The sequence below is a fragment of the Xenopus laevis genome, chromosome 2L (genome assembly GCF_017654675.1).
Source record: "Xenopus laevis strain J_2021 chromosome 2L, Xenopus_laevis_v10.1, whole genome shotgun sequence".
Taxonomy (NCBI): Eukaryota; Metazoa; Chordata; class Amphibia; order Anura; family Pipidae; genus Xenopus; species Xenopus laevis.
The window spans coordinates 184,608,376-184,634,124 of NC_054373.1; the positions used below are offsets into that span (position 1 = coordinate 184,608,376).

At 36.0% G+C, this 25,749-nt stretch overlaps 1 protein-coding gene across 1 annotated transcript; it reads left to right on the forward strand.

Moving 5' to 3' along the window:
• The first annotated feature begins 14,233 nt into the window (after positions 1-14,233).
• Positions 14,234-22,301, forward strand: LOC108705498 (trichohyalin-like). The gene is made up of 7 exons (XM_041581348.1): positions 14,234-14,247; positions 14,296-14,484; positions 14,695-14,877; positions 15,614-18,940; positions 19,436-19,507; positions 20,185-20,334; positions 21,139-22,301. Exons 1-7 carry the CDS (start codon positions 14,234-14,236, stop codon positions 21,785-21,787), a joined length of 4,584 nt encoding a protein of 1,527 aa, XP_041437282.1. The 3' UTR covers positions 21,788-22,301.
• Positions 22,302-25,749: the final 3,448 nt, after the last annotated feature.

Consider the following 25,749-nt stretch of genomic DNA (forward strand, 5'->3'; position numbering starts at 1 on the left):
AAACTGTCTCTTTAAAAAGTTTGACTTGCGACCATTTGCCATCTAAAACCTGCCAAATTGCTGGTTTAGCCTATGGGAGACCACCTAGAACCTATTTAGAGTCAATTGGTGGACATTGAAAAATCTTTCATTCATACAATTTGTATTTGGCCATGTTTGAAACAATACGGACTATTCACCTGCAAAAAAAGTTTTTCTTTAAAAATCAATTAAAATAATTTTTGTTTGGTCTGTTTTTAATTAGAATTTTGCAGTTTTTTTCAATTTAAAATTTGACCCCTTAACAAATCTGCCCTGTATATTTTATATTATATATATATATATATATTATATATATAAAATTATATTTATATTTTATATTATATATTTATATAATATAAGTATGTGTGAAAGTTAAGATACAGTAGGTCACTGTCAGACTGGAGGCAGATAAAGGCAACATTGTACTTTACCTCCAGCTTTTCAGGTTGTTGATGGGTGGCCACCCCATTATTTTGCACAGAGTGAGGCTTTGGATCCATGTGCCAGTTGTTTCACTGATACCTGCATGGAACAAGGTGTGTGTGTGTTACACTGGGAAATTAGAACGTACAACTGATAAAACCTTAAATACATACGTCACAGAAAATTGTATTCATTCCCAATATGGGGATAAGGTGATATGAACCCCTGAACTGTAACTATCAGAAGCAGAACTCTATTATCAGCTCAAAAATCATTAATTGATGAGATAATGCTAATAAACCCAACATTTATTGCTTCATTCTATTGTATGTACTCCCAATAAAATCAAATTCTGATTGGTTGCAGTAGTTTCCCAACTGGTTACCCAGTTACTGAAAGAAGATTATTAAATACAGTTAGACAAATGTAACAAAGAGAAATATCCTACCACATATTAATCAAATCCTTAAATACTGCCTCTGCCCAGGTGCCCGCCAGGTCCGGACTGAGAATTAAAATAGGCCCTGGCATTTCAGGTACACAGAGGCCCAATCAGCCCACATAGAGGCCCAAACAGTCCCCACAGCCCACTAAATACTGACTTTATATGGGACCTTATAGCAGCCCCTCTGGCATTTGCCAGAACCCACAGATTGCCAGTCCAAGCCTGGTGCCCGCTTTAGCCGCGGTAGGTGCAGATTTATCAATGGTCGAATTTAGAAATTCAAACTTTGAAATTAGAATTTTGAGTTTATTTAAGTGTCATTTCACTAGGAAATGGTCCAAATTCGATTTGAATTTTGAAATTTATCATGTACAGTCCCATTAAGAATTTTACTATTCACCATCTAAAACCTGCTGCATTGGTGTTTTAGCATATGGGGGAACTCCTACAATCAATTTGGAGTCATTTGGTGGACTTTTGAAAAAACAATTTTTTTTTCAAAAAAAAATAAAAATAGAATTTGATCCGAATTTGCAGCTCGATCCTATTCACCTGTTTTTTAAAAAAAAAATTTCCCAAAAATACAGCTCGATTGGTCATTTATTAATTCAAATTTTGAGTTTATGGGAATTGATGGGAGTTAATAGAAACTCCCAACAACGTGATATTCAACCCTTGATAAATCTGCCTCTAGTGTAAATAAAATACATTTAAAAGTACTGTCTCTTTAAGAATTCAAATTTGACTGTTTGCCATCTAAAACCTGTCAAATTGTTGTTTTAGTCTATGGGGGGACCTCCTACAATCAATCTGGAGTCATTTGGTGGACTTTTGGAATTTTTTTTTTTTTTTTTTTAAAAGTAAGTGTTTAAAATATTTTTTGGTGAAAGAAACTAGAATATGATTTTATCACCTTAATCCTATTCACCCATTTTAAAAAAAATTGATTTTCTTTAATCAATTTTGATAGGATTTTTTTCCCCCAAAGTTTGAATTTATAAGGAGTTGATGAGAGTTTTAATAAACTTCCATAAAATCTAAAACTGACCCATGATAAATCTGCTGCTTAGTGTAATTAAAATAGATTTGAAAGTACTGTCTCTTTAAGAATTCAAATTCGGCTATTCGTTATCTAAAACCTTCCAAATCCTACAATCAATTCGGAGTCGTTTGGTGGACTTCTGACATTTTTTTGTAAAAATAGTTATTTTGGTGAAAAAACATGAATCTAAGTTTGCAGATCGATCCTATTCACTCAAATTTTTTTTTTAAAAAAGATTTTTTTTGGGTTAAATCTTTGCGTTTATGGGAGTTTATTAAAATAAACTCTACATTTGACCGTTGATAAATATGCCATAAAAAAGGTGTTATTTATGAGACATGGATATTTATCATTTTGACAAAGAGAAATATCCTACCACATATTAATCAAATCCTTAAATACTGCCTCTGCCCAGGTGCCCGCCAGGTCCGGACTGAGAATTAAAATAGGCCCTGGCATTTCAGGTACACAGAGGCCCAATCAGCCCACATAGAGGCCCAAATAGCTCCCACCAGCCCACTAAATACTGACTTTATATGGGACCTTATAGCAGCCCCTCTGGCATTTGCCAGAACCCACAGATTGCCAGTCCAAGCCTGGTGCCCGCTTTAGCCGCGGTAGGTGCAGATTTATCAATGGTCGAATTTAGAAATTCAAACTTTGAAATTAGAATTTTGAGTTTATTTAAGTGTCATTTCACTAGGAAATGGTCCAAATTCGATTTGAATTTTGAAATTTATCATGTACAGTCCCATTAAGAATTTTACTATTCACCATCTAAAACCTGCTGCATTGGTGTTTTAGCATATGGGGGAACTCCTACAATCAATTTGGAGTCATTTGGTAGACTTTTGAAAAAACAATTTTTTTTAAAAAAAAATAAAAATAGAATTTGATCAGAATTTGCAGCTCGATCCTATTCACCTGTTTTTTAAAAAATTTTTTTCCCAAAAATACATCTCGATTGGTCATTTATTAATTCAAATTTTGAGTTTATGGGAATTGATGGGAGTTAATAGAAACTCCCAACAACGTGATATTCAACCCTTGATAAATCTGCCTCTAGTGTAAATAAAATACATTTAAAAGTACTGTCTCTTTAAGAATTCAAATTTGACTGTTTGCCATCTAAAACCTGTCAAATTGTTGTTTTAGTCTATGGGGGACCTCCTACAATCAATCTGGAGTCATTTGGTGGACTTTTGGAATTTTTTTTTTTTTTTAAAATAAGTGTTTAAAATATTTTTTGGTGAAAAAAACTAGAATATGATTTTATCACCTTAATCCTATTCACCCATTTTAAAAAAAATTGATTTTCTTTAATCAATTTTGATAGGATTTTTTTTCCCCAAAGTTTGAATTTATAAGGAGTTGATGAGAGTTTTAATAAACTTCCATAAAATCTAAAACTGACCCATGATAAATCTGCTGCTTAGTGTAATTAAAATAGATTTGAAAGTACTGTCTCTTTAAGAATTCAAATTCGGCTATTCGTTATCTAAAACCTTCCAAATCCTACAATCAATTCGGAGTCGTTTGGTGGACTTCTGACATTTTTTTGTAAAAATAGTTATTTTGGTGAAAAACATGATTCTAAGTTTGCAGATCGATCCTATTCACTCAAATTTTTTTTTAAAAAAAGATTTTTTTTGGGTTAAATTTTTGCGTTTATGGGAGTTTATTAAAATAAACTCTACATTTGACCGTTGATAAATATGCCATAAAAAAGGTGTTATTTATGAGACATGGATATTTATCATTTTGATATCACAAAAACAGCAAATTTGCAGTAATTTCCTTATTTAATCAAGAAACTGAAAAGAGTTGGTTGTGATTGCAATAAAAAAAAAACTTAAACTTTGAAATATGATTTGTCTATTTCCATTTATTTTTTCCATTTTTATAATTATCATTCTCATAAACCATCAATGAAAAACTCACAGTCATCATCATGTTTATGTACTGCCATCTTATGGAAAAAGTACTAGAATTATGGGTGGAAAGACTGTACTGTGGATATAAAATATACTAAATAGCACAAATACATGCATTTGCCTTGAAATGACCCTTTCTGTATACTTAGATCATATTGGTTATAAAACATGTTCTTTATGTCAAGCAAGTAAAACAAAAAAACATATATAACATCTGTAACGTAACTGTGGATCAAAACATTACGACAAGTTAAATGAGTCATCATGGTGATGTCATTGTTATGTAATGTCAATATGATGTAATGTCATTGTGATGTAATGTGTTGTGATGTAATGTGTTGTCATGGCAATGCCATTGTAATGTAATGTATCTAGGTAGATGTGCTGTCATGGTAATATCATTGTGATGTAATGTCATTGTGATGTAATATCATTGTGATGTAATGTCATTGTGATGTAATGTCATTGTGATGTAATATCATTGTGATGTAATGTCATTGTGATGTAATCTGTTGTCATGGCAATGTCATTGTGATGTCATTGTTTACACAACTGGTCCACTTGTCCAGCATTAGAGCAAACAGTCTCATTATTTTCAGACATTCGAGGTAAGTACATCTCTTAACAATCGGTAGCAAATATTATCAGGGCACATTTTTATGCTAATTTAATATGGATAGTAAAACACATTTAAACATAAAAATTTGGATTATATTATTATCAGCAAATATTCATATTCGTTTATTTATTTAAGATACATTTGGGCTATGAGCAATATATGTGATAGATAAAGGAGAATAACTAAGCTCTTCATAATAGAATCTTATCTCCCATTGTTATGTGGTATTTATCTACAGATCAGCAATATTGTCCATAACAAACATCAATTTCATCTGTATAATTAACCAGTAGGTCATTTGGTCTTTATGATACAACGCTTGGAATAATTATCTAGGGTCGCACCGAATACAGGATTAGGTTTGGGATTCAACCAGGATTTGGCCTTTTTCAGCAGGATTCGGATTAGGTCGAATCCTTCTCCCCTGCCAAACTGAATACAAATTTGCATATGCAAATTAGGGGTAGGAGGGAAATTGTGTGACCTTTTGTCACAAAACAAGGAAGTAAAAAACGTTTTCTCTTTCCACCCCTAGTTTGCATTTGCAGATTAGGATTGGGTTTGGTATTATGCTGAATCTTTCACAAAGGATTTGGGGGTTTCCAAAGTAGTGGATTTAATGCATCCCTATAAATATCATAGACCACAGGGAAAGACAAACAGCTTCATAAATATATTAGTATTAAGTGAAAATTAAGCTGTATTAAGTTATTGATGCAAATACATGAATTTATAACATTCTTTTCTCTTTTTCTTCCACAGATTTCATAAGAATTTTCACAATAAACCATAAAATGAGGATGGCTTTCAGTCAATCACTTTTATGGTTTATTGTGTATCAACTTATCCTATTTTACTTCAACATATCAAGTAAGTGAAACATTGGGCTTAAAGGTTTTAGTTTAGTGGGATGAATGGTTCCTCAATATTTGCAGAACTTTATGTTATGAGATAACTCGAGCAGATACTATATAAATATATTATTATTACTATATATATATATATATATATATATATATATACACACCAAATGACTCCAAAAACTTTAACCCAAAAAAAATGTTTTTTAAAAAAAGATTTGAGTGAATAGGATCGATCTGCAAACTTAGATTCATGTTTTTTCACCAAAATAACTATTTTTACAAAAAAATGTCAGAAGTCCACCAAACGACTCCAAATTAATTGATTGTAGGATTTGGAAGGTTTTAGATAACGAATAGCCGAATTTGAATTCTTAAAGAGACAGTACTTTCAAATCTATTTTAATTACACTAAGCCGCAGATTTATCATGGGTCAGTTTTAGAGTTTATGGAAGTTAAAACTCTCATCAACTCCTCATAAACTCAAACTTTGGAAAATAAATGTCCTATCAAAATTTATTAAAGAAAATCAATTTTTTTTTTAAAATGGGTGAATAGGATTAAGGTGATGAAATCATATTCTATTTTTTTTCACCAAAAAACATTTTAACATTTTTTTTTAAAAAAAACATTTTTTCCAAAAGTCCACCAAATGACTCCAGATTGATTGTAGGATGTCCCCCATAGGCTAAAACAGCAATTCAGCAGGTTTTAAATGCCGAATAGTTAGTCAATTTATAAAGAGACAGTACAGCTTTGATATTCACATTTTTTTATTTTTTTCAAATTTTAATTGAATTTGGGCTATTCCCTAGTTGAAGTACACTAAAATTACCTCAAATTTCAAATTTAAAAATTCTAAATTTCACTTTGACCCTTGATAATTCTGTCCCCAAGTGTTGAATTTTGAGTTTATGGAAGTTTATAAAAACTCCCTTTAACTCCCATCAATTCAACATTTGAAAAAATGACCAATCTAAATTTATTAAAACAAATTTTTTTTAATAGGATTGAGCTGCATATTCGAATCAAATTTGAATCAAATTCAATTTGAATTTTTTCAGCAAAAAAAATTTATATAAAACATTTTCTTTTTCAAAAGTCAACCAAACAACATCAAATTGATTTTAGGAGGACCCCTAGGCTAAAACACAGATTCAGCAGGTTTTAGATTAGTTAAAATCAAATTCTTAAAGGGACAGTACATGATAAGTTTCAAAATTTCAAATTTTGATTTTTTTTCTAAAAATTCAAATCAAATTTGGACTATTCCCTAGTCTAATTACATTAAACATAAACTCAAAAATAGAAATATAAGGTTTCAAGGCCTACAGGTAGCCATTTTATTATTGCCCAATGTTTTTGATTGACTTGTAAAAGGATTTCTGGGCATTTAAGGTCTTAGAGACATTTCAACCTAGAAAATAATTGTCTGAATCTTTTCTTCCTGTAATTAATACCAATGTGGATGTTATTGGCCATTATTGTCCAACTTTATGAATTTGCCATAAACCACCACATTGTCTAAATGCAAAAGTGTCTTCCCTGCACCAAAATGTCTTCTCTGTTGTGGCATGAGCCAGTAATGAAGCAAATGTTTTTTCCGATAATTCCATTGTGACAGAATATTTTCTTTGGAAAATATGTCATATCATATAAAATGGTTATAAAAAGTCCCCCAAAATGGTATAGGTAGGGTACAAAGATAGCCATGCCCCCATTTAATTGCATGTTTTTTGAAAAATGTTGGAAATGTGTGAGAACATATTACATCATCAATTGCATCATTAGACAATATTTTTACAGGATCTGACTTTATCAAAACTTGAATTGAAACACTTCCTCCAAGGAGTTCAAACTGAAGAATAAAGTTTTTTCTTCACCCTAAATAAATATTTACCTACTTTATATAAATGTTATAATGAAGTATAAATGTAATGTTATTGTTACAGTGACTATGGAAGAGGAAACAAATGTGACACCAGAAGAGAAGGAGAGACTTTGGAAAGAATCAGATTTGCCCAGTATATGGAGCAAGAGAGAAGTCCATACTGTCAGCACAAGGAAGCTGAAGTATATTATTGCCTTTGTCGTTATGTTAATATTGGCAGTAATAGGACTCATCGGATGGTAAGTCAAATCTCTAACACTATTTAGGAAGGTCAGATTCAGATAAAGAATTTAAAAAAAGACTAAGGGGCCAATTTACTATGCCCCGGGTGAAGATTCGAAGGAAAAAAAATTAGAATTTTGGTTACTTTGACCATCGAATTGGCTATTTCAACCATCGAATAAGCTATATTTAAATGATTTGAATGATTTGAACTATTTGAAGTAAAAATCGTTCGACCATTCAATAATCAAACTCGAAGTGCTGTCTCTTTAAAAAAATCCTTCGAATGCCTACTTCGCCAAATTAAACCTACCAAATTGCATTATAAGCCTATGGGGACCTTCCATAGCACTTTTCTAATTTTTTTTGGGATCAAATAAAAACCCTTTGATCGATCGATAAAAAACGTTCGATTTTTGATTTTAGCGATCGATCAAACGATTTTTATTCGATCAATAAAATTGCAGTAAAATCCCTCGACTTCGATATTCGAAGTCTAGGGATTTTACTTTGACCACAATTTGAGGGTCGAATTCGAGGGTTTTAACCCTCGAAATTTGACACTTGATAAATCTGCCCCTAAAAGAACTTTGTACTTTTTATCTCTGTGCAGGATTTTGTTCTACTTAAAGAGGAATGCGATGATAAAGACATTATACCGTATTGATGTAGAGAATCCAGAACCTGAAGAGCAACCAATAATGCCTAAGAGGTAATTAATAATTTCCAGCAATTAACTAGGCCCCCACTTGTAATACTCAACATGTAAAGAACAATTAACACCCATTCATATACAATCTTGATATTTGGATAACTTCAAAGTTATAATCTTCTCTCTTGGTACAGCATTCCACAATCTGAAAGAAAGAAGAGAAAGCGAGGTTCTGAGAAAACGAAGACACAAATGAAGTAAGTGTGTTTGCATTACCTTTGTTAAGGGTCTCCATACAATAGTAATATTTATTACAGTGATTCATTAGTAATAGCCCAATAGCTACCAAATGCTGAATTCAAGGGTAACAAAGATTGTCCATAGATACATTCTACTTAAACAATTCTTAAATAACATTATATAGAGACAGAGCAGCATTGATACATATCCAAATAAGATAAGGAAAATCAGTAATGAACTTCAATGAAGCACAGAAACTGCTGCAAAAGTTGTGCTGTTTATAAACCACTACATGTTTCGCGCATGGCTCTTTGTCAAGTGTGTCATTACTAATTTTCCTTAACTTACTTGGCTTCATTGGATGGAAGCAATGCATTTTGAATTCCTACATTCTATTCATTAAACATATCCAAATAAATTACAATAAATTGAAAAAGGTCAACACAAAGGCCGCAGATTATGTAGAATGAGTTTGTTATGATATTTCATCATTATGCTCCACAAAAGTTTGTCCAAATGGGTTTTTGTAATAAAGAAAATCTTTGACTGCTGTGGAGTTTCCTTTATAATTACCTGAGAAAGAAAGCTTGGGCAATCATAAATGGGCCCCTAAACTTCTCAGCTCTTAACTACTATTACATTAAAACATTGCCCTACAGGATTATAAAAGAGTCAAAAATGTACAAACAATAGTTTACCAAGCTGCTACAATTTTCCAATATTTATACAATATATATTCACATGATATAAAACAGATGAAGGAATGATAGTCTAGAAATGTTTACTTAAATAAAGCAAATTAAATTTAAAACATTAGAAATTCTTTTTTATTAAATGTAATTTGTTTTGTTAAAGTTTATCTTATTTTAGTTTATCATCCGTATTTTTTCTGAGAAGGTTTTTGGCTAAATTCTTTATGATGGAAATATTAAATATTAATTTCCAATATTACTAATGCAATATTCCTGTGAAATATGCAATCAACTAAATTCAACCCCTACTGTAATGGTTCTTTTAATGAGCTTAAACATGTCCTTGGTTTTTTTTAGGAAAAAGCTTAAAATAGAAGAGGCTGCTGAGTTAGTTGAGGAAGAGCAGCTTGTAGAGGAAGAACAAAATAAAGAGGAGGAAAAAGAAAGAAAGAAGAAAAAGGCTAGAAAACAAAAACAGTGAGTTTACAGGGCTTTAACTGATCTTCTAGCATGCAACTAACATTTAAAACTAAATCAATTGTTGTTAAAGGGATACTGTCATGGGAAAACATGTTTTTTTCAAAACTGATAAGTTAATAGTGCTGCTGCAGCAGAATTCTGAACTCAAATCCATTTTTAAAAAGAGCAAACAGATTTTTTTATATTCAATTTTGAAATCTGACATGGGGCTAGACATTTTGTCAATTTCCCAGCTGCCCCAGTCATGTGAGTTGTGCCTGCACTTTAGGATGGAATTACTTTGTGGTAGGCTGTTGTTTTTCCTTCTCAATGTAACTGAATAGAACGCAGTGGGACATGGGTTTTCTCTATTGAGTGATGTTCTTACATCAACCAGGCAGCTGTTATCTTGTGTTAGGGAGTTGTTATGTGGTTACCTTCCTATTGTTCTGTTGTTAGGCTGCTGGGGAGGGGGTGATATCACTCCAACTTGCAGTACAGCAGTAAAGAGTGATTGAAGTTTATCAGAGCACAAGTCACATGACTTAGGGCAGCTGGGAAATTGACAATATGTCTGGCCCCATGTCAGATTTCAAAATGAAATATAAAAAAAATCTGTTTGCTCTTTTGAGAAATAGATTTCAATGCAGAATTCTGCTGGAGCAGCACTATTAACTGATGCATTTTGAAAAAATGTTTTTTTCCAATGACAGTATCCCTTTAAAGTATTTTGTTATTGAATTGAATTTGTTTGATTAAAACTTACCAGTTTAAAGTACTCTCTCCATTATCTACTTTAGCTTTGGGGAGAATTTAAGGCTAAATATTTTATGGTTAGCCCAAATCCCAAAATATTCATGACCACTGTTGCCAATTTTAAGGGGCAGATTTATCAAGGGTCAAATTACGAATAAAAAAACTTCAACATTTGAATAAAAAAAAAGACCAGCCTAAATTTATTTTTAAAAAAATCAAAGCTTTTTTTTCAGGTGAACAGGCTGTTTTTGTTCAAATTCGAATCATACGAATAGAAGTAACATCGTATTTGATCGAATTTGATTCAAAGATTTTCCTGTCTACCAGTTGACTCCAAAGAAGTTTTAGGAGGTCCCCCATAGGCCAAAATAGCAAATCAGTAGGTTTTAGATGGTGAATTGTTGAAATCACTCTCCTTCCCTGCATCATGTTCCCTCACCTATCAATCTCTTCCCCTCCTGTCCTGCTCATGTGCAAGTTGCGGTCCATCTGGGGCATAAGGGGGAATCGTGAGGCTGACTGGGTCGCCTATGGCACCCGGCCAGCTTGGGCCAGCCCTGCTGAAACATGTCCCTGTTTTTTACCTAGGAAAAAGCTTAAAAATGCAAGCAACTGAATTGAACCCTTACTGTAATGGGTCTTTTAATGAGCTTAAATGTGTCCTTGGTTTTTTTTTTAGGAAAAAGCTTAAAAAGACTATTAAGATAGAGGCTGCTGAGGAAGAGCAGCTTGTAGAGGAAGAACAAAACAAAGAGGAGGAAGAAGAAAGAAAGAAGAAAAAGGCTAGAAAACAAAAACAGTGAGTTTACAGGGCTTTAACTGATCTTCTAGCATGCAACTAACATTTAAAACTAAATCAATTGTTGTTAAAGTATTTTGTTATTGAATTGAATTTGTTTGATTAAAACGTACCAGTTTAAAGTACTCTCTCCATTATCTACTTTAGCTTTGGGGAGAATTTAAGGCTAAATATTTTATGGTTAGCCCAAATCCCAAAATATTCATGACCACTGTTGCCAATTTTAAGGGGCAGATTTATCAAGGGTCAAATTACGAATAAAAAAACTTCAACATTTGAATAAAAAAAAAGACCAGCCTAAATTTATTTTTAAAAAAATCAAAGCTTTTTTTTTCAGGTGAACAGGCTGTTTTTGTTCAAATTCGAATCATACGAATAGAAGTAACATCGTATTTGATCGAATTTGATTCAAAGATTTTCCTGTCTACCAGTTGACTCCAAAGAAGTTTTAGGAGGTCCCCCATAGGCCAAAATAGCAAATCAGTAGGTTTTAGATGGTGAATTGTTGAAATCACTCTCCTTCCCTGCATCATGTTCCCTCCCCTGTGTCAATCTCCTCCCCTCCTGTCCTGCTCATGTGCAAGTTGCGGTCCATCTGGGGCATAAGGGGGAATCGTGAGGCTGACTGGGTCATCTATGGCACCCGGCCAGCTTGGGCCAGCCCTGCTGAAACATGTCCCTGTTTTTTACCTAGGAAAAAGCTTAAAAATGCAAGCAACTGAATTCAACCCTTACTGTAATGGGTCTTTTAATGAGCTTAAATGTGTCCTTGTTTTTTTTTTTAGGAAAAAGCTTAAAAAGACTATTAAGATAGTGGCTGCTGAGTTAGTTGAGGAAGAGCAGCTTGTAGAGGAAGAACAAAACAAAGAGGAGGAAGAAGAAAGAAAGAAGAAAAAGGCTAGAAAACAAAAACAGTAAGTTTACAGGGCTTTAACTGATCTTCTAGCATGCAACTAAAATTTAAAACTAAATCAATTGTTGTTAAAGTATTTTGTTATTGAATTGAATTTGTTTGATTAAAACGTACCAGTTTAAAGTACTCTCTCCATTATCTACTTTAGCTTTGGGGAGAATTTAAGGCTAAATATTTTATGGTTAGCCCAAACCCCAAAATATTAATGACTACTGTTGCCAATTTTAAGGGGCAGATTTATCAAGGGTCAAATTACGAATAAAAAAACTTCAACATTTGAATAAAAAAAAAGACTAGCCTAAATTTATTTTTAAAAAAAACAAAGCTTTTTTTTCCAGATAAACAGGCTGTTTTTGTTCAAATTTGAATTTTAGATGGTGAATTGTTGAAATCACTCTCCTTCCCCGCATCATGTTCCCTCCCCTGTGTCAATCTCCTCCCCTTCTGTCCTGCTCATGTGCAAGTTGCGGTCCATCTGGGGCATAAGGGGGAATCGTGAGGCTGACTGGGTCGCCTATGGCACCCGGCCAGCTTGGGCCAGCCCTGCTGAAACATGTCCCTGTTTTTTACCTAGGAAAAAGCTTAAAAAAGCTGTTAAAATAAAAAAAGCAGCTAAGCTAGATACTGAAAAGCAGCTTGAGGAGGAAGATGAAGAGGAAGATAAAATGAGAGATGTTCTGCGAAAACACAAAGTGTGAGTAAACTAGGATTTAACTAATCTTTTGGATTCCTTTCAGTTGCCTGAGCCTGGACCTTCATGGCATAACTGAACCATGTATGCAATATTACTTTGATAATCCCCATCTGCCATATTTATAAACTTTATTATTTTAAATTCATTTTAAAAAACATTGTTTTTACTATAGCTTATACTTTCACGAAAACCAAAAAATTGTGTAAACTTCTGAGTATATATTTCAATACACCTGGCTGCAAATTTTCATGGTTCTTCATAAAAAAAACTGCAGAACTGTGACAGATTTCTTTTTTTTAGGAAAACGCTTAAAGTTTTAAAGTCAGAAGATTTAGAAGAGCCAGATGTCTCAGATAAGTCAGATGAGACCTCTGAGTCATATAAGACTTCTGAGTCAGAAGAGCAGTCATATGATAAAGGAAAAGCAGAAGATGAAGTAAGAGACAAAAAAACATCCTTCTTCAAAAAGGCCATGAAATCAGCAGCCAAAACGACTACAAAATTCATAAAGTGAGTATGCTGGGCTTTAATTCATTATCTGAATTTTTTACTATTGCATGAACCCATGTTTATATGACAAAACTGCTCTCTCTAAAATATATTAACGTTAGTATTTTAGATGAATTTCCTCCTTCAAGTAAATTTTCTGATTATAATTAAAAGTGTCACAAATATTTTTGGGGCACAGTTCTTAAATATATAAATGTATATTTTTAGTTCTTAGCTACACCTAGGGGGTATTTATCAAGGGTCAGATTTTGAGGGGTTAAAGCCCTTGAAATTCAACCATCGAATGCAAAAACTTTGAAGTTTTTAAGCTGAATTTAGCATTCGATCGATTGAATAAAAATCAGATCGAAGGAATATTATTCGATGCCAAAAACTTAGAAAAAGCTTGAAGAAGGTCCCCATAGGCTTAGAATGCAATTCACAAGCTTTAATTTGGTGAAGTGTTGAAATCGAAGGATTTTTAAAGAGATAGTACTTTGATTATCGAATGGTCAAATAGTGGAACGATTTTGAATCATTAGAATCATTCGAATTGATCGAATACAGCCTATTCGATGGTCAAAGTAGTCAAAACATTTATTCGAAATTCTATTTAAATTTCTATTTGAATATTCACCCGAGGCTTAGTAAATCTGCCCCCTAGCCACTTATTATCATGGTTCCTCACATGTAAAACTTACAGAATTTTTTTTAAAAAAAATGTGTTATTTATATTTATTAGGAAAAAAATTGATAAGGCTTTGCAGTCAGATGCAACAGATGAAGAAGAGGAGTCTGTTCGGTCAGAGGAGTCACAGCAGTCTTATGATGACAAAGAACATTACTCAGAAGAGGAAGAAACAGATGAAGACCCATTCCTCTTAAAACAAGCCTTTAAATCAGCAACGAAAAAGGCTGCAAAGTACATTGGGTGAGTCTGCTGGGCCCAAACAAATTTTACATTTCTTAAAGTGACAGGTCCATTTGTTTAAGAACATACATTTCAATATTTTTGGGGCACAGTTCTTCCACATGTAAATGTATAATTTCAGTTCTTAGCTACAACTAGCCACTTATTATTATGGTTGCTCACATGTAAAACTTACAGAATTTTTTTTAAAATGTGTTATTTATATCTTTTAGGAAAAAGATTGATAAGGCTTTGCAGTCAGATACAACAGATGAAGAAGATGAGTCTGTTCAGTCAGAGGAGTCACAACAGTCTTATGATGATGAAGAACAGAACTCAGAAGAGGAAGAAACAGATGAAGACCCATTCCTCTTAAAACAAGCCTTAAAATCAGCAACAAAAAAGGCTGCAAAATACATTGGGTGAGTTTGCCAGGCCCAAACAAAATTGCATTTCCTAGAGTGACAGGTCCATTTGTTTAAGAACATACGTTTAAATATTTTTGGGGCACAGTTCTTCCATATGTAAATGTATAATTTCAGTTCTTAGCTACAACTAGACACTTATTATCATGGTTCCTCACATGTAAAACTTACAGAATTATTTTTAAAAAAAATATTTATATCTTTTAGGAAAAAAATTGATAAAGCTTTGCAGTCAAGTGCAACAGAAGAAGAAAATGAGTCTGTTCAGTCAGATGCAACAGACCAGTCTTATAATGATGAACAGGAAGAAATAGATAAAGAAGAGGAAGAAATAGATGAAGACCCATCCCTCTTAAAATCAGCAACGAAAAAGACTGCAAAATACATTGGGTGAGTTTGCCAGGCCCAAACAAATTTTGCTTTTCTTAGAGTGACAGGTCCTTTTGTTTAAGAACATACAAACAACTTTCTTCGAGCGTATTAATAATTTTAGATATTTATCACAATCAAACCATTCCAGGTTTTTCTTTTGCATTTGATTGTCAAAAAAGTCTTTCACACATAGTCACAAGTTACTTAACTAAGATCCCATTTTTTTTAAAAAAAAAACCCACAATTTTCTAAATTAATAAAGTACAGTGAAAGAAACTCTTTTCACATATTTAATTAAAAATGGAAACCAATAATGATCTTTATTATTCAGCTGGCTATTTATTATATAGATATCATATACAGATTAGATAAAAATGATTAATATGTTATAGCAATTGTAAAAAAAAAATGAGCCTAGTGATAAAGAGCAAGATGGGTAAATTTACAGAAAAGTTACATGTAATACTATAAGCAAAAACCTTTTTTGAGAAACGTTATAATGAGATTCATTATACAGCATACAATCCCTCTATTTACTATTTCCTACATGTAATTTAATTGTAAATGATTCTTAAAAGATATATGCTGATTTACATTTTTATTCCATAGTTTGGGGGTACATATTTGTTTATTATTTACTAGAACGTTTTAAGTTAACCAACCACAGGATGCAATAGCTTTTAATCAATTTTTTTATTAAAGGTGAACACATGAACTGTGACTTCATTATATGTATATTTATTCCTTATTGCAGGCCTAAGCATGAACATGCAAAAGACGAAACGGGAGAGATAAAAGAAGAAGACTCTGTTGAAGGGGAAGAGTCTTCAGAGGCTACAGAACACCACCATGGAGATGATCATGAAGATTTAAAAAAGGATGGAAAACTTTTGCATGATCACCTGAAAAAGCATCACCATGATGAGCATGAGCACAAGAAAAAGGATCATGCTGATGATCATGATGATCATGGTGCAGAGCATGACGAGCCTCATGAGACAGAACATCATGAAGGTAAAAAACACCATGGTGAAGAAGGTGATGAAAAGAAAAAGCACCATGAGACAGAGAATGACGAAGATCATGATGAAGAGAAACAGTTCCACAAGGCCAAACATGATGAAGAGAAAAATCTCCATGATGTGGACCATGACAAGAAAAAACATGATAAAGCTGAGCATCATGATGAAAAAGAAGACTTTGTTAAAAATGCAAAGCAGGACGAGGCCGAGCATGGTGAAAAGAAAAAGCACGATGATAAAAAGGCAAAGCAGGACGAGGCCGAGCATGGTGGTGAAGAGAAAAAGCCCCATGATAAAAAGGCAAAGCAGGACGAGGCCGACCATAGTGAACAGAAAAAGCACCATGATAAAAAAACAAAGCAGGACGAGGCCGAGCATGGTGAAGAGAAAAAGCGCGATGATAAAAAGGCAAAGCAGGGCGAGGCCGAGCATGGTGAACAGAAAAAGCGCGATGATAAAAAGGCAAAGCAGGACGAGTCCGAACATGGTGAACAGAAAAAGCGTGATGATAAAAAGGCAAAGCAGGACGACGCCAAGCATGGTGAAGAGAAAAAGCCCCATGATAAAAAGGCAAAGCAGGACGAGGCCGAGCATGGTGAAGAGAAAAAGCCCCATGATAAAAAGGCAAAGCAGGACGAGGCCGAGCATGGTGAAGAGAAAAAGCCCCATGATAAAAAGGCAAAGCAGGACAAAGCCGAGCATGGTGAAGAGAAAAAGCCCCATGATAAAAAGGCAAAGCAGGACGAGGCCGAGCATGGTGAACAGAAAAAGCGCGATGATAAAAAGGCAAAGCAGGACGAAGCCGAGCATGGTGACCAGAAAAAGCGCGATGATAAAAAGGCAAAACAGGACAAGGCCGAGCATGGTGAAGAGAAAAAGCACCATGATAAAAAGGCAAAGCAGGACGAGGCCGAGCATGGTGAACAGAAAAAGCACCATGATAAAAAGGCAAAGCAGGACGAAGCCGAGCATGGTGACCAGAAAAAGCGCGATGATAAAAAGGCAAAACAGGACAAGGCCGAGCATGGTGAAGAGAAAAAGCACCATGATAAAAAGGCAAAGCAGGACGAGGCCGAGCATGGTGAACAGAAAAAGCCCCATGATAAAAAGGCAAAGCAGGACGAGACCGAGCATGGTGAACAGAAAAAGCCCCATGATAAAAAGGCAAAGCAGGACGAGGCCGAGCATGGTGAACAGAAAAAGCCCCATGATAAAAAGGCAAAGCAGGACGAGGCCGACCATGGTGAACAGAAAAAACGTGACGATAAAAAGGCAAAACAGGACGAGGCCGAGCATGGTGAACAGAAAAAGCACCATGATAAAAAAGCAAAGCAAGACGAGGCCGAGCATGGTGAACAGAAAAAGCGCGATGATAAAAAGGCAAAACAGGACGAGGCCGAGCATGGTGAACAGAAAAAGCACCATGATAAAAAGGCAAAGCAGGACGAGGCCGAGCATGGTGAACAGAAAAAGCGCGATGATAAAAAGGCAAAGCAGGAGAAGGCCGAGCATGCTGAAGAGAAAAAGCGCGATGATAAGGCAAAGCAGGAGAAGGCCAAGCATGGTGAAGAGAAAAAGCACCATGATAAAAAGGCAAAGCAGGACGAGGCCGAGCATGGTGAACAGAAAAAGCGCGATGATAAAAAGGCAAAGCAGGAGAAGGCCGAGCATGCTGAAGAGAAAAAGCGCGATGATAAAAAGGCAAAGCAGGACGAGGCCGAGCATGCTGAACAGAAAAAGCGAGACGATAAAAAGGCAAAACAGGACAAGGCCGAGCATGGTGAACAGAAAAAGCACCATGATAAAAAAGCAAAGCAAGACGAGGCCGAGCATGGTGACCAGAAAAAGCGTGATGATAAAAAGGCAAAACAGGACAAGGCAGACCATGGTGAACAGAAAAAGCACCATGATAAAAAGGCAAAGCAGGACGAGGCCGAGCATGCTGAAGAGAAAAAGCGCGATGATAAAAAGGCAAAGCAGGAGAAGGCCGAGCGTGCTGAAGAGAAAAAGCGCCATGATAAAAAGGCAAAGCAGGACGAGGCCGAGCATGGTGAACAGAAAAAGCACCATGATAAAAAAGCAAAGCAAGACGAGGCCGAGCATGGTGACCAGAAAAAGCGTGATGATAAAAAGGCAAAGCAGGACGAGGCTGAGCATGGTGAACAGAAAAAGCAGCATGATAAAAAAGCAAAGCAAGACGAGGCCGAGCATGGTGACCAGAAAAAGCGTGATGATAAAAAGGCAAAGCAGGAGAAGGCCGAGCGTGCTGAAGAGAAAAAGCGCGATGATAAAAAGGCAAAGCAGGAGAAGGCCGAGCGTGCTGAAGAGAAAAAGCGCGATGATAAAAAGGCAAAGCAGGAGAAGGCCGAGCGTGCTGAAGAGAAAAAGCGCGATGATAAAAAGGCAAAGCAGGAGAAGGCCGAGCGTGCTGAAGAGAAAAAGCGCGATGATAAAAAGGCAAAGCAGGAGAAGGCCGAGCGTGCTGAAGAGAAAAAGCGCGATGATAAAAAGGCAAAGCAGGAGAAGGCCGAGCGTGCTGAAGAGAAAAAGCGCGATGATAAAAAGGCAAAGCAGGAGAAGGCCGAGCGTGCTGAAGAGAAAAAGCGCGATGATAAAAAGGCAAAGCAGGAGAAGGCCAAGCGTGCTGAAGAGAAAAAGCGCGATGATAAAAAGGCAAAGCAGGAGAAGGCCGAGCGTGCTGAAGAGAAAAAGCGCGATGATAAAAAGGCAAAGCAGGAGAAGGCCGAGCGTGCTGAAGAGAAAAAGCGCGATGATAAAAAGGCAAAGCAGGAGAAGGCCGAGCGTGCTGAAGAGAAAAAGCGCGATGCTAAAAAGGCAAAGCAGGAGAAGGCCGAGCGTGCTGAAGAGAAAAAGCGCGATGATAAAAAGGCAAAGCAGGAGAAGGCCAAGCGTGCTGAAGAGAAAAAGCGCGATGATAAAAAGGCAAAGCAGGAGAAGGCCGAGCGTGCTGAAGAGAAAAAGCGCGATGATAAAAAGGCAAAGCAGGAGAAGGCCGAGCGTGCTGAAGAGAAAAAGCGCGATGAGACAAAGCATATAATGTAAGTATTGCTCTATAATAATTTTAGTTTTATATCATGGGCAATAATAAATCCTGCAAGATTCCCTTTTCTATCTTTCAAAACAACAATTTGAAAAAATCTTTAAAAATCATAAATTATTTATTATATAACTTTATATACAACATAGGTTTTTTTAATCGTATAATTAATTTGGTCTCAGGAGGAATGATAGGATCCCAGGCAGGGCTCTCTTGCTTATCATCCATCATATCCCCAATCTGCAAAGTTTTTACTTTAATAAGCTTCTTTACTATATTGTGCATATTTGCAACCAATTGCATTGATGCTTGCATTGCTTCCATACTCGTTCCTGCTGATGATGCATTGAGACTAGACCACTAGTTGCTTTTAGTGGTCATTCAATTCACACATCACTTAGTACCCACAACTATTGCATAAATCCTCTAGAAGTGGTAATGCATTGATGATACAAATATTTATTTACCCTCTGTACCCACGTTTCTGTTTGTGCAGGCATGAGCATGATCATAAGAAGGCAACCAGAAAGAAGATCAGGACTAAGAAGAAGCCTAAAAGAGTGAGAATGTAAGTTTGTTAATACAGTCCATAGATTTGCATTCATAAACATTTAACATGATTATAAGTGCCACAAACATATCTACCAGGTTGTGTGCTTCCCATTAGTAGAGATCATACAGATAGATATGCCACACACATACACCTTATAATCATTGGCTTATAGAATTGATTGGCTTTAATAAGAAAGTCAAATATTATTTGAGAAACAGTTAGTAGTAAATAGAATATAATCGCAGTATGCAGAATGCCTTTTACATTGTTGCATGATGCTATTTTAGTGATACTAGAGCAGGGGTCCCCAACCTTTTTTACTCGTGAGCCACATTTAAATGTAAAAATATTTGGAGAGCAACACAAGCTTGAAAAAGTCCATGGGGATGCCAAATAAGGGCTGTGATTTGGTAGCTCTTATGTGGATTGGCAGCCTACAGGAGGCTCTGTTTGGCAATACACCTGTTTTTTTATTCACCCAAAACTTACCTCCAAGCCTGGAATTAAAAAATGAGCTCCTGCTTTAAGGGCACTGGGAGCAGCATCCAAAGGGTTGATGAGCCAAAGGGTTGGCATGAGCTGCTGTTGAGCTGCAAGTATTATTTCACTTTGGGTATTAGCAGAAGTTGTGTGATTAAAGCGATGCATCAGATGAATATTTTAATAAGTGTAATCCTCTTTTGTCTTTCTAGTCACCATGTTCAACATGAAGTAGAAAGTTCACCTTCTGAAATGGACTCTTCAGACTTCGGGGATTTCTCCCTTGTACCTTCCTTAGATACAGTGATATCCATTGCAAAATGTTCTTGGAAATGCCTTAAAATTCTGACCAAGATATGCAAGTATGTTTGTTAATGTCATTCTGCTGAACCTATACAATATAATCAGACTATATACATACAGGGGCAGATTTATCAAGGGTCAGAGTAAAATCGCTCAACTTCAAATATGGAAGTCGAGTAATTTGACTGCAATTCGATCAAATAGAAATCGTTCGATCGATCACTAAAATCTTTCAAATCTAATGATATTTAGCGATCGATCAAATGATTTCTATTCGATCAAGCCCATAGGCTTATAACGCAATTCGGTAGGTTTAATTTGGCAAAGTAGGCATTTGAAGGATTTTTTAAAGAGACAGTACTTTGATTATCGAATGGTTGAACAATTTTTACTTCGAATCATTAGAATCGATCGAATTTAACCTATTCGATGGTCGAAGTAGCCAATTCAATGGTCGAAGTAGCCAAAGAATGTATTCGAAATCTGAATTTATTTGCATTCGAATCTTCACCCGAGGCTTAGTAAATCTGCCCCACAGTGTCGGACTGGCCCACCAGGATACCAGGTGTCAGTGGGCCCTTATGCTGCTAAACATTTAGCCTATTTTATGGCCAGTCCCTATTACTATGAGAACAAGGAGGCCAAATAAATTTAACAATAGATTATTGTTGAATGAGCAAAGGAAGAATAATTGTACTGAGAGTGGGCCCCTGGTCTAAGGTTTTTGGGTGGGCCCCTGATCTAAGGTTTTTTGGTGGGCCCCTGGTGTCCTAGTCCGACACTGCATACATACATTAGAATAATAACAATAGCAACTTTTGTTCCTGTTGATTTGTTGGAGCTGACTGTCATTTCATCCACAGCTATGAAAACATGAAGAAAGTAGCAAAGCTGTGCAAAACTGGTGGCAAGAAGTGCAATCACCTGTGTAAGAAGATAGATTGGAAGAAGGGGGCAAAGCTTTGCAAGAAATGCTGGCACAAGATGAATTGCAAAAAGGCATGGAAGCTATGCAAGAAATGCTGGCACAAGATGAATTGCAAAAAGGCATGGAAGCTATGCAAGAAATGCTGGCACAAGATGCATTGCAAAAAGGCATGGAAGCTATGCAAGGGATGCTGGAAAAAGACAAAGAAATTGTGCAAGATGTGCAAAGGCTGCACGCACAAACTGGGAAAGGTATGCTCGAAGGGAGCAAAGAAGTGCAAACCTGCTTGTAAGAAGTGCTATCACATCTGTAAGCAGGGGGTAAAGCTTTGCAAGAAATGCTGGCACAAGATGGATTTCAAAAAGGCATATAAGCTATGCAAGGCATGCTGCAAAAAGATGTGGAAGTTGTGCAAGATGTGCAAAGGCTGCATGAACAAACTAAGAAAGGTATGCTGGAAGGGAGCAAAGAAGTGCTATTCAGGACTAAAATGGTGCTACAAGTGCTGCAAGAAGATTCCATTCAAGCAGATGGCAAGGGGATGCCAAAAGTGCTGCTCATCAATGTCAAAAGCAGCAGGATAAAGCAACACATACAATTGTGTAAGAAGCAAACCCCACTATATAAGCGACCACAAGACATAGATACAAAGTGGATGTATTATCTGGTGGCCATGGGAATTAGGGAAGAGGAGGTGGGCCCAGGCCCAGATATCTCACCAAGTTGTTTCAGAAAAGTAATTTGGACTTTGAAGAAACAAATCCAATTGACTTTAACTTGGTGGACACTATAAGACATCCAGAAACCCGAGAAGCCACATGATTAACATTTTTAGTTTTTTAAATAAATTTACATACAATTGTGTAAGAAGCAAACTCCAAAATACAAGCGACCACAAGAAACAGTTACAAAGTGGATGTATTATCTGTTGGCCATGGGAATTAGGGAAGAGGAGGTGGGCCCAGGCCCAGATATCTCACCAAGTTGTTTCAGAAAAGTAATTTGGACTTTGAAGAAACAAAGCCGATTTAACTTGGTGAACACAATAAGACATCCAGAAACCTGAGAAGTCACATGATTAACATTTTTATTTTATTTTTTTAAATAGTGTTATGATTTAATTATACTATTATTTTATGTTAAAAATAAAACTTTATTAACTTAAAATATAATTTGTCACAAAGATTTTGTTTTCAATAAATAGGCTTGCATTGTTAACTAGGGGATGGTGCAATAAACTATTGGAGTAAGATTGGGGACAGAGAACTTCAGATATATAAATAAAGATTATATAAATAATCTGTCGAGTTATTGAAAAAGGTTATTTTTAATCAGTGTATTAATTGTCAACAGCAGAGGATAATAGTCTTAAAGAGACCTGGAGATAACCCTTATTTGTAGTGCGCCGAACTTGAGCAACATTCCTTGTTTCAGTGAATACAACTCCAACTTTTTCAAAAGGACAGTATACACCTTTGCTAAAAATACATGAAATAACTAAAATGGACTTGTGGTGAAATTACATTTGCCCTTTTACATCCAGGTTTTCCTGTTTTTTTGCCATTATAAAGCGCTCATTTGAAAGTTGGGCTATGTTCATTGAACTCGCCTCCCCTTCCTCCCCTTATAGACAGAGCTATTTGTTCTGAGCTCACTATCTACCTATAAACAAACAAACCTCTATCTTATCTAAGCAGCAGCCTTTGAGCAGCTTATTAGGGCTAGTCCAGACGAGGAGATTTTAGCGCGATTCGTCACCTGGCAACAAATCGCCGGCGAGAGTCGCTCTGAAATGCACCCGTGTTTTTTCGCATGTGCGCCAAAGGGAAATCGCCTGCGCTAAAGCACACGCAGCGATGCGCCTTCCATAGTGGCCCAAAATTGCCTCAGTGAGGCAACTTTAGTCGTCTATTAAAAGTGCATCGCCGCGTGTGCTTTAGCGCAGGTGATTTCCCATTGGTGCACATGCGAAAAAACACGGTGCATTTCAGAGCAACTCTCGCCGGCGCTTTGTTGCCAGGCGACAAATCACGCTAAAATCTCCTCGTCTGGACTGGCCCTTATGGGCGTCCTCTCAGGGGACTGGTAATTAGTTTTATGAACTACATTGAAGTTCTTTGAGACCAGAATTGGCAGGGAGTACTAAAGTAAAACTGACTTCATATTCTTGTTTAGTGTCAGAAACAACAGAAACCTTAGATGTTTCTCAATTAAAACAACAGGCAAAAAGTATATTCAGCACAGGTCCTTTGATTCAGCGCATGTTGAAAAAGTGGGTAAATACTATTCCTTTAAACCCCAAATCAGATGCCAATAAATTAAATGACATTAAACACATTTCATATTCCTTAGTAAGGGGGACTTATACGTAGATGAGTGTTTGCTCATGTGTTCCCTTGCCATGACTTGTTTCTGCATTACAGTGCAAGAGGGCACATGAGCCATCCATTATTTTCTATGTATTTGTACTCACTGAGCCGCTGGCAATAGCAAAGTGCAGATGGAATTTATCATCTCGTAGTAACGTAGTAAGTGAAGGATGAAGCCACTTGGATTTGTGAGTTAAATGCATCATGACTCTGGGTTAATTGAAGAAACTGTGTTATCTAAAGTCATCTTAACTCATTTAATGCATTTAACCTTTCCATTAGCATACCAAAGCACTGTTGTTCACAATGGTGAAAACTTTAATTAGATTGGATGCTGTGACAAATGAGATAAATGGGATATCTGCGTTTAGTTATTCTGTGTCAAACAGGCAAACCAAAGTGGCTGCATCTGTAGGTTAAAAAAAGACACATGTCTATCAAGTTTAACCTTAAGTCTATATATAACCTGCCTAACTGCCAGTTGATCCAGAGGAAGGCAAAAAAACCATTTGAACCCTCTCCAATTTGCCTCATAGGAGTAAAAATCCCATCCTGACTTCAAGATGGACTAGTCCCTGGATCAACTTGTACTATGAGCTATCTCCCATATCCCTGTATTCCCTCACTTGCTAAACACCATCCAACCCCTTCTTATACCTATCTAATGTATCAGCCTGTACCACTGATTCAGGGAGACAATTGCACATTTCCACAGGGTGCCCTTGTGTCAGCTGGAAGGACCTACTGGTAAATAAAACATTAGAGAGGTTATTGTGTGAGGATATTGCATGATCCCCTTAACTGCCGTACAGGTTAGGGGCATTGGTCAGGTGACCATTGTCATGGGGGGTGTGGACAGGAATACTTTGTTACTCAGAAAGGAAGCTGAATGGATATTTCTTTTGGGCACTGTCATACCTAATGGTCTTAACAATATGTTAAACCTGTTTTCTACAGACTAGATGAAATCCCTTACTGCACAACCATCTCTCTTGCTCAGCCTTTGTTTACATCATAAGACTCATCTTCAGCCTCAAGGTTTATAATATATTCCAATACATGTGTCATTTTCATGTTTTCACACATTATTAATCACCTTTTCACATTTAGGCCCCTCCAAACTTGGTCTCTCCAGACTTCATTATTTCGAGTTGACCTTTGTTTTGCACAATGGGTTTACATTTAATTAGGCAATCCCCACAACTTTATTTTCTGAGATGGGACTAAGTGCCCGTATGTTTGTTGAATATAATGTAGATATTAACCCCACTTATTTGACATCTATCCCGAGTATGATAATTGAAGGCATTTTTATAAAGCAAGGTGAGCAATATTGATAATACCAATTCCTTCATACTCATACAGGCTAGCGATTAATCATATGGTGGTATGTACAAATGTGCTTACAATAACTGTAGATGGTTGTGAAGAAACTTTTTTTGTGTTAGGGCACTTATTTTGTCACATAGACTGATTACTTGGTGGATAGTTATACAGTCATATGAAAAAGTTTGGGAATCTCTCTCAGCCTGCATAATATTTACTCCACATTCAATAAAAAAGATAATAGTGGTATGTCTTTTATTTCCAAGGAACATCTACTGGGGTGTTTACTGAACAAAGATTTTTAGTGAAACAGTATTCATAGTATACATAGTTAGTTACATAGTTAGTTACATAGTTAAATCGGGTTGAAAAAAGACAAAGTCCATCAAGTTCAACCCCTCCAAATGAAAACCCAGCATCCATACACACACCCCTCCCTACTTTTAATTAAATTCTATATACCCATACCTATACTAACTATAGAGCTTAGTATCACAATAGCCTTTGTATTATGTCTGTCCAAAAAATCATCCAAGCCATTCTTATAGTCATTAACTGAATCAGCATCACAACATCACCCGGCAGTGCATTCCCCAACCTCACTGTCCTGAACCCCTTACATTGCTTCAAATGAAATTTCTTTTCCTCTAGTCTAAAGGGGGGGGGCTCTGCTATGGTGATCCTCTTTATGGGTAAAAAGGACCCTTGCTATTTGTCTATAATGTCCTCTTAAGTACTTGTGTACTTGTAATCATGTCCCCTCTCAACCGCCTTTTTTCCAGAGAAAACAACCCCAACCTTGACAGTCTACCCTCATAATTTAACTCTTCTGTCCCTCTAACCAGTTTAGT